Source organism: Mastomys coucha, unplaced genomic scaffold, assembly GCF_008632895.1.
Source record: "Mastomys coucha isolate ucsf_1 unplaced genomic scaffold, UCSF_Mcou_1 pScaffold15, whole genome shotgun sequence".
NCBI classification, from domain to species: Eukaryota; Metazoa; Chordata; class Mammalia; order Rodentia; family Muridae; genus Mastomys; species Mastomys coucha.
In genome coordinates, this window is record NW_022196897.1 from 131,073,201 (window position 1) to 131,082,564 (window position 9,364).

The 9,364-nt window shown below is 44.0% G+C and overlaps 1 protein-coding gene across 8 annotated transcripts in view; it reads left to right on the top strand.

The window, feature by feature from the left end:
• Positions 1-9,364, top strand: part of Rin2 (Ras and Rab interactor 2) — a 206,267-nt gene that overhangs the window by 139,200 nt on the left and 57,703 nt on the right. For 5 of the 8 annotated variants that reach the window (XM_031372129.1, XM_031372130.1, XM_031372133.1 and 2 more), the window contains one exon: positions 67-167. In XM_031372129.1, coding sequence (XP_031227989.1) covers positions 67-167 — 101 coding nt within the window. Of the gene's footprint in view, positions 1-64; positions 168-410; positions 563-9,364 lie in introns of those variants that run through there. The other 3 variants (XM_031372134.1, XM_031372136.1, XM_031372135.1) reach the window with 3 other exon arrangements.

Below are 9,364 nucleotides of genomic sequence, written 5' to 3' on the forward strand. Positions count from 1 at the left end.
CTGGCTTTAGGAACATGGCCCCGCCTCTTCACTTCCTGACGTCATGCTATTTTTGTCTCTGTATAGCTCATTGACACGATCGCCTCGGAGATCGGAGAACTGAAGCGGGAGATGGTGCAGACAGATATCAGCCTGGAAAATGGCCTGGAACCTTCTGAAACCCACAGGTGATTAAAGACGAAGCTAGGTGCTGGTCACAGCCAGTTGGGGGACACAGAGAAGCTTGTGAATGAAGAGGGCTGACATCCCATCACTCCTTCAAAGTTTGGGCACTGGGAGTGTGGTAACAACACCAGATGAAATTCTCTGTAAGAGGTGGGAGTGGCCTAAAAGCTCCTTGCCTGCTTGTTTATTTTAATTGCTTTGAAGGCACTTGAACTTTATACCTTCTTGATTCCTCCTGGCACCAGAACCGGGAAATTGTCAGTGCCATGTCACAGTGATGGAAAGAGTAATACAGCGGACCTTCCGTGCATGAAGTAGAACTCAGTATAGCCTTGGAAGTCTCCAGAAGGTTTAAAGGGGAGCAACTAAAGAGGATGGACCCATTTTGCATTCTCAGGTCAGAAAAATCCTCAGACCTACATAGCTATTAACCTGAAAAGCCATCAGGGGTTTTATAACTGAATGAGGTTGTAAATGGCTGTGCCAGTTTGGCATGCTGTATACTTTTTGAGTATATAGGAGCGGCTGGTTTTGCTCTGGTAAATTATCTTTACAGGGGTCGGAGGTGAGGTTGTAGGTTGAAGGTCAAGCCTCTTAGTTCTTTGATATAGCCTTTGTTGTGGACAGAGAAGCAGGACGTCATTGCTACAGAATGATGGATGTGTTGGTTGGTGCCTAGAAAACCAGATTCATCACCCACCACCCCCCTCCCTGCTTGAGGCTGCATGAAATAGTACAAGGTTAAGATTTATGATGTGAGTCTGCTTGCAAGTCACAGGACACGCAGACAAACCAGGTGACACGGGTTGCCCAGACAAGTTTCAAACCAGCTTGACTTGTTCTCTGCCCAAGACTGAGGGAGGAAAAAAGGCAAACAAACCAACCCCAACCCAGGGCAGCAGGTGCTAGGCAGCTAGAAGGTGGTGCTATAAGCCATGCTTCTCAGGAGGAGCTGCATTTGCCTTAGCTGGGCAAGTTCTACATACCCTCTACTTCCTGGCCATCTCTACAAAGTAGTGGATGTAGACCAGGTGTCCCCCATGCTTCATGGCTTTTAGTGCTTTGTTTATACCCTGGTGTGAAGGGCTTCAATTAGTTAAATTGTTTTCTCCCATAAATTGTACACAGTGCACAATGGTTTTCAGCTAGAGATTTTTTTTTTCCCATCTCATGTCCATAGTTCAAAGGCTATTCTTGGAACTTTTGTGTAGGGTTGACCTTTAGCCTCTGTACTGCTATGTGTAAGCAAAACTGGAGTCTAGGCTGATAAGGAGTAGAATTTAGTGACATTTGTTTCTTCCATGAATGCTGGGAGATAGATCCCCAAGTTTTGCAGGGGACAGACACAGAGTGAAAAAGATCCCCCCTAAATATAAGTCATAGAGGTTGTTAAGGTCTGGGGAGTGGTGGGTTACAAACCATTGAGATCTTGATCCCTGACCTCAGCAGATAATAGGGTGAGAGCTGGAGTTCATTTAATCACTAACATCGCTTATGTTTATTTGTGGTGCATGCTAAGTATATGTTGTACTTCTGAGGCTTGCTACACTGAGTATACCACACTCTCTGCCCTAATATCCCTTTTCATCTTTTCCTTTCCAAATTTAAGAATGACCAAAAGTGTGGGACGTGGCTGGTCATGGTAGTGAATGCCTTTAGTCCCACCAGAGGCAGAGGTGGGCAATCTCTGTGAGTTTGAGGCTAACTTGATCTACATAGCAAGTTCCAGATCAGCCAGAGCTACATAATAGATAGATCTGGTCTCAAACAAACAAGCAAACAAAACCAAAAAGAATGACCAAAAGTACACCACAATAACATATTTGTTCAAATATCCTTGAACACTATGTTCATTAACATGGAATTTACTCATTTTTAGAGGTACCTTACTTGCCACACATAGTAGCAAATATTTGTAATATTTGTATGTAAATATATACATGTTGTGCTTATGATGTGTCAGCCTCAGGGGTTTGTAGCTACCAGCCCATTGTATCTTCCTAACTATTCTAAAAAGCAGAGGTCTGTTATTAAGCTTGTTCTACTCATGTGGAAATTGATAATGTGGCTAAAACACCAAACTAATGATGCTTGGTCATTAAGGTTTTTTTAGAAGCAGTGACTGCTTTTAATTTGTCCATTTCCACAGTGGAAGTGTCAAGAGAGCCAGGCAACAGGGAGATAGGAAAAAGAGACTTTGAGTTGTTTCCAGAATTAAAGCAAGACAATGTGGGTACAAGACCACATGGAGTTATCTTACTGTTGTAGAGAGAAATGGTTGAGCACACAGAACCCATGATCCTGAGACTTCAGAGGCTAAGGCAGGAGGATGGAAAGCTCAACCTGAAAGGAGAGAGATAAGGGAAGAGGGAGAGAAGAAGGGAAGGAAGAAAGGGGAGAAGGAGGAAGGGAGGAAAGGAAAGTAGGAAGGAAGGAAGGAAAAAAGGAAGGGAGGAAGGAAAAAAGGAAGGAAGGAAGGAAAAAGGAAAAAAGGAAGAAAGGAAAAAAGGAAGGAAGGAAGGAAGGAAGGAAGGAAGGAGGGAGGGAGGGAGGGAGGGAGGGAGAGCTAGCTAGCAGTTCCACTCTTCCTATTCTGCTGCTATTCTTCCAATGCACCAGATATAACAAATGCACCCTTGTCACCTTCCTCTGACATCCTTCTCCATGACTATGAGTCTGATGGGGCCTCTCCTATCCCTCCCAATAGCCATTGCAAAATACCTGAACTTCCTCAATTGATGGAACCTGGGGTTAAATACCAAGCTAGTTTTCCTAGGCAGTAAAGGACCTCTATTCCCTTGCCTGTATTAGCGTTTCACTACTCCATGGTTAACTCTGAAATGCTCTTGCAGTCTTAATGTTTTCTTGTGGCCTGGACTCTTTTTCAGAATAGCATGTTTAAATGTGTTAAATCAAATTGATGGGATGACATAGGAAAAACAACTCTGCTTGAAAACCAAGGGCAAAATGTGAACAAATGTTAATATTTCACAGCAGAGAAATTTCTTTTCTAATGCAAGTGGGACCAGCAATGGCTGTCACCTGAGCAGAGGGGAAGCTCTGTTCCTGGTGTGACTGCAGAGGAAGCACCTCTGGGTTCTGCTGGCAGCAAAGGCACAGCCACTGGGAGGCTCTTGTATTATTGTTACCCATCTTCCAGGAGGAAGGAGGTACGTGTTCTCATCACCACCCCGTGTATGTGTACATGAGCAGATGCACTGTGCACCTGTAGAGGCCAAAAGTCAACTCTGGGTCTCTTCCTTTGTGGTTTTACACCTTAATTTTTCTGAGGCAGTTCTCTTTCTGAATCTGGATTTCACTGTTTCGGGTAGACTAGCTGACCACTGAGCTTTCAGTACCTCTTTATCTCCTAGCACTAAGGATAAAAGAAAGAGCCACCATATCCAGCTTTTACATGGGCTTTGGACGTCCAAACTCAGGTCCTTGTCATTGCATATCAAAGACTTTACACACTGGGCTGTCTTTCTGGCCAGTATGTTCATTTAAAAGTGAAACCAAAGAAGACTGGGGGGTGTGGCTGTGCTGTATTCCATCCCTAGCACTGTTTATCAACTACACACATCCTTGTGTATATGTTAAATCATCTCTAAGCAGGGTAGATGGCACATGCTATGATGATGGCATTTGGGAAGTGGAGGCAAGGGGATCAGAAGTTTGGTGTCTGAACATCATAGCGGAGACTCCTCTCCCCGCCCCTGTGCTGCTCTGGCCTCTAGCCTGTGCTCCCTTGTTCCCTGACCCCCTTAACCCTGGAATACCCAAACCTCTTGGACCAATTCTCTTTATCTCTTTGCTCTTCATGCAGTTGGCCTTATCTAAGACATTTGGGGATTTCTGTACTCAATGCCTACATCAGTAAAATAGGAATAATAACAGAGCAACTTTATAGCATCCTCAGGAAGAGTACACAAACTAAAGGCTGTAAAGGGCTTAGCACAGTATCTGACCTGTCAAATGCAGTGTATAGTAACAAAGAAAGTCTTTAGAGTCTCAGGTTAATCCCATCTGGTCATGTGGCTTTGATGCCATCAACATGTTGGTGATTTCCAACTTAGGTTGGAAAATCCTCTCTGGTTGATCCTCTTTATGAGTTCAGACATTTGCACCAAACTTAAAGAGACTGTGATTGAATCCTTGGGATCCCCTTGCAAGGCCACTCTCTCCCAGGTCTTTCTAACCCAATCACATGAACCTTCCTGCCATTCTTGCAGCCTTGTGCTTATAACCCCTCTTCCATCTTCAGCTCCTAGCAGATGCACCCATTAGAATAGATTCATGCAGGGACCCCTTCTCACCAGCACCAGCACCATGGTCCCTATCTGGTATCCTGGCCATAGCGCTTTCCATTGTTCTGGGCTGTCATCAAAGCAGTCACCAGTCGGTCTAATCCTAACTATTTTGCACTGTGTTAATATTAGAACTTATCTAGAACTGAGTTTTGTTTGTCTGTGCCAGTCTCTCTGGCAGCCTAAATTGACCTGAAATCCATGATTCTTCTCCATTGGTCTTTCAAATGCTTAGATTATAGGGCTATACCAAAATGCCTCCTTCATAGGAGGATGTCTGTAGGTTATTAGCATATATAATACCATTTTATATAAGAGACTTCAGAGTCCACAGATTTGAGTATGTCAGGAGTTCTGTTTGTTTGTTTGTTTGTTTTTCGAGATAGGGTTTCCCCTGGAACTCACTCTGTAGACCAGGCTGGCCTTGAACTCAGAGATCCACCTGTCTCTGCCTCCCAAGTGCTGGGATTAAAGGTGTGTGCCACCACTGCTCGGCATGTCAGGAGTTCTTAAACTTGTACCGAAAGATTTGTGTACCTATTTGCTTACACCAACCTGGGCTATGCAGAGAGTTCAAGGACAACTTAGATAACTTAGTGAGAGCCTGTCTTGAAAGTAAAAAGGAAGGAAGGAAGGAAGGAAGGAAGGAAGGAAGGAAGGAAGGAAGGAAGGAAGGAAGGAGAGGAAGGGAGGGAGGGAGAAGAAGGAGGAAGAGCAGGAGGAGGAGGAGAAGAAGAAGAAGAGGAGGAGGAGGCCCTGAGTCCCTTCCCTTCTATCTACATCTGTACTTCCTCAATCAGTCCTGAGGTCTAGGCTGTTGGAGTCCTTGGCTTGTAGGCTAAGAGCTGATTAAATAAATCTACTCCCACCCACTAGCAAAAAAGAAGTTAGATAGCCAGGAGGAAGATGGCAGGGTCATTCCTGGTGGTCCACCCCCTCTGCGTGGTATTATGTCTCTCCCTCCTTCCAAAGACTGGGGAGAATGAGAACTTAACCGCATTTTGCTCCACATCTCTCTGGGTGAAAGGTGCCTGTGTTGGAGTACACTGTCCAGGCCTGAAGTGGTCCAGCGTTCCACCCTCATCTTCCCTGGGCTCATCATTTTGAGCTGACAGCCTACATACTCTCCTCTGTCCTCAGCTGAAGAAGAAAGATAAAAAAAATCTCATAAATATTCCCTTGGCCCACACTGAGTTTTCAGGACTCCAGAGGATCCTAGACTCACACACTGTCATCCTAGACACAGTCATTGAGGGGCATTGCTCTTGCTATCAGCTTGGTGGTACAGGGAAGGGGAAGCTTGTAAACCTGGGTGATGTCCGTGATCCTAAACCTCCTCTGGTCTCACCCTGCCCCAGTCAGACAGGAATTTAAAGCTTCCTTGGCCAGTTCTAGCTAATGCTGTTAGAATGTAACAGTAACAGTTGCCCTCCACCTTTGACCTGACTAGAGGTTTGAGCTTCGTGGTAGCAACGAGAGGGCAGTTATATCAAAACCACTACTCTCTTCCCTTGAAGATCCAGATCCCAAGAGAGAACTGTGGCTTCCATCTAGGGCAGTGGTTCTCAGCCTTCCTAATGCTGTGACCCTTTAATACAGTTCTTCATGCTTTGGTGGCCCCTCCCCAACCATAAAATTATTTTCATTGCTACTTCATAACTATAGTTTTGCTTCTGTTATAAATCATAATATAAATAGCTGCATTTTCCAATGGTCTTTTGAGGGTTGAGACCCACAGGTTTAGAGCATTTGATGTAGAGGAAAGGGAATTCCATCAGAACACATCTCTAGTGAGAGAGTTGTATCCAGTACACTGCTCTGTGCTTCCTGAAGAACTCTGCCCCCGTGAGTACCACTTTTAAAACAATCCACCAGTGTTAAACATAATTCTGCAAGAGTACATGAGTATGTAGCTAAGGCGAGTTCACAGAGAAACTCCACAGCCAGGAGACAGATCAGAAAACAGCTTCCCAACCTCCCCAAGGGTTTCCTCTGGTCATATCCTCTTCAAGTCTAACCAGTGTCCTGACTGGCAGTGATCTAGGTCGTTCTGATTGATGAGTTTATTGTTTGTCTCTATTTGGATGCTAGGAATTAAGCCCAGCTCACTACATGCATGTTCTACCTAGCTTTGTCTGATTTGCAGCTTTATGACTGGAATCATAACAGCATAGTCAGCCTCTAGAAGTCTGACTTATTTCGTTCAACTTTTTAAAAAGTATTGTGTATCCGATCATGTGAACACACCAAAACTTTTAAACCATTCTGCTACTAACTGATATTTGACTTTGTTCCAGGTCAGAGTTGGATTTTGTCATTGTTTTGCATTTCTGTTTGTTGAGCAGGGTCTCATATAGCCCCAGCTGGACTCCAGTTTACTGAGTAGTTGAACATGACTATGAGCTCTTTTTGGAGTAGAGGAGGGCATCTCACTAAGTGTCCCTGGCTGGCCTGGGACTTGCTACATAGACCAGACTGGCCTCTCTACTCACAGAAAGATTCCTGCCTCTGCCTCCCAAATGCTGGAATTAAAGTCCTGGGCCACTGTGCTCAGCGATCTCAAACTCTTGGTCTGCTTGCTGATGCCTCTTGACTGATGGAATTACACGTGTGCTGCAATACACACTGTCCGTTTGTTTGAAGAACTGTTCAGTATTTCAGGCCACTAACAGCATCATAACTATAAATATCGTACAGATATTTTTATAGTTCTGCCCTTAAGATTACTATGCCTAGTACAGTTTCCCATATTTAAAAAAACAAAATCTTACATCCTCACCTTTAGTAACTTCAAATATGGGATTCAAAGCCACCTCAGTTTATTCTTTTCTCATGTTTCTTCAAAGAGACTCTGAATTCTCTGTTGCTCTTCTGAAGACTTTAGAAAGTGCATTCATGGCATCCTTGGGAAGCCAGGTCAAGCCACTGGATGAAAAGTCACTGTGTCTTTTGACTTCTTATACTATCTGTGTCATGTGCCATGTTAAGCAGTAAATAAATAGTTTCTTCTCATATCACATGTGGAAACCTGTCTAAACCATCGGTCACTGTTGCACCAGACTTGGGGCACTTGCTAGAAAGTCATTGAGAAACCAGTCCTAGAAACTGAACCAAGTTCATCTTTAAAAGAAGGGTTGGTTTGAGAGCTGGGAGGTATCGTTCTAAGGTAGAGCCCTCTGCTGGCATTTACAAAGCTCTGGGTACCATTACCAACACTGAAAACAGGAGGGGAAAGGCAAGTGGTTTTCTTCCTCTATTATGACTTCTGCCCTGATTTCTGCAAAAATAGGAAACTTGTAGGAACCATGTATTCCAGAATATTAAGCTTCTTTTGTAGTGTCTTAGACTCTTTGAAGAGAGGGTTCAATGTTCACAAGTGTATAGTCCCTTCTTAGACTTTGTCCTTTTGAAGAAGTGAACACATATTTCTCCTGTGTCTTGAGCATTCCCATTCTTTCTCAAGGAAACCAAAAATAGTAGCTTTTCAAATTGGGTCATGATTGAAAAGCAGTTGAAAGTGCACCCTGTTGAGCTGGGTTAGGTGAAGCGCTAACTCTGGGGGAACATGCTCTGTCCTGCCTGGAGTGAGTAGACATTTGCTAGACTGATCATTTCTCTCCAACCATCCCCTGAGCTGGCTTACTTCAAAGCCCTAAGAGTGTTTTCAATATGGCTTCAAAGAATTCAGTGAGGGTTTGCCAACCCTTTGCTCATACTGTTGCCAACATGACAGCGATTATGTCCAGCCTAAGGGGAGTATTTACTGAGTGGATACATTTTGTTAAGGTTCCCCCAGTGGAGCCTGGAGAGTCACACAACACAGAAAGGAAAGTATCATAAACAAATAGGTGTCATATAATGGGATGAATACAGAGGAATACAGAGGAATACAGGAATGTGAGGGATGTATGTGTGTTGGTGGTGGAGGGAGTTGGGGAATTCCAGGTCAGTGGTGGTTTTAGGAAAAATGAGACCTGCCGTCCCTTCATTAAAGAATTAATTACACAGGTGAGAACAGCTTGCGATTGCAAACACCCCAGAGAGCCATTCAATGTGCCTCAATTCTTGGTATCTAGGAAAGTTTTTTTTTTCAAAGAGCATTTAAATTTTCTTCTCTTGATTACTAACAGTTGGAGTGTGTATTTGTGAAGAAAACACATATCAAAAAATAAAGTGATGTGTGATGAAGCTGGGCATGATGGTGCATAGGTCCTTCCCATCCCTGGGGATGCTGAGACAGGAGGATGGGAACTCTAAGGTCCACCGGTGCTACAAAGAAAGATCTATCTCAAAAAATAAAAAATAAAACAATAACAAGCTGGGCAGTGGTGGCACACGCCTTTAATCCCAGTACTTGGGAAATAGAGGCAGGTGGATTTCTGAGTTCAAGTCCAGCCTGGTCTCACAGAGTGAGTTCCAGTACAGCCGGGGCTACACAGAGAAACCCTGTCTTAACAAACAAACAAACAAACACAAACAAACAAAAACAATAGCAAAACAACAAACAAAAACAGCTCAGGGGGCAGGGGGATCACAAGTTCAAGGTTATCCTTGGCTACAAGTTGGTAGTCAGTCTGGACTACAGAGGGCCCTGTCTCAAAAAACAAACAAAAATCCAACCAACCAACCAAACAAACAAACAAAAAAATTAGCGTGAGTTCACCTATTGAGGCAGAACTGGGTACTGTTCTTGTTGTATTTTATTAAAAGATAAGAGAGAAGAAATATGTTTTGGTGGAGGTACAGTCAGGTATGGGGGAAGGAGGTGTCTCGGCGAGGCATCCTTTCCCCCTGAGAGACAGCCACAAGATGGTATAGTATAGAATAGAGCTTATTTAGGGCATGGGGAACGGAGTTAAGTGGGCAGGAGAGAGAGAGAGAGACAGAGAGAG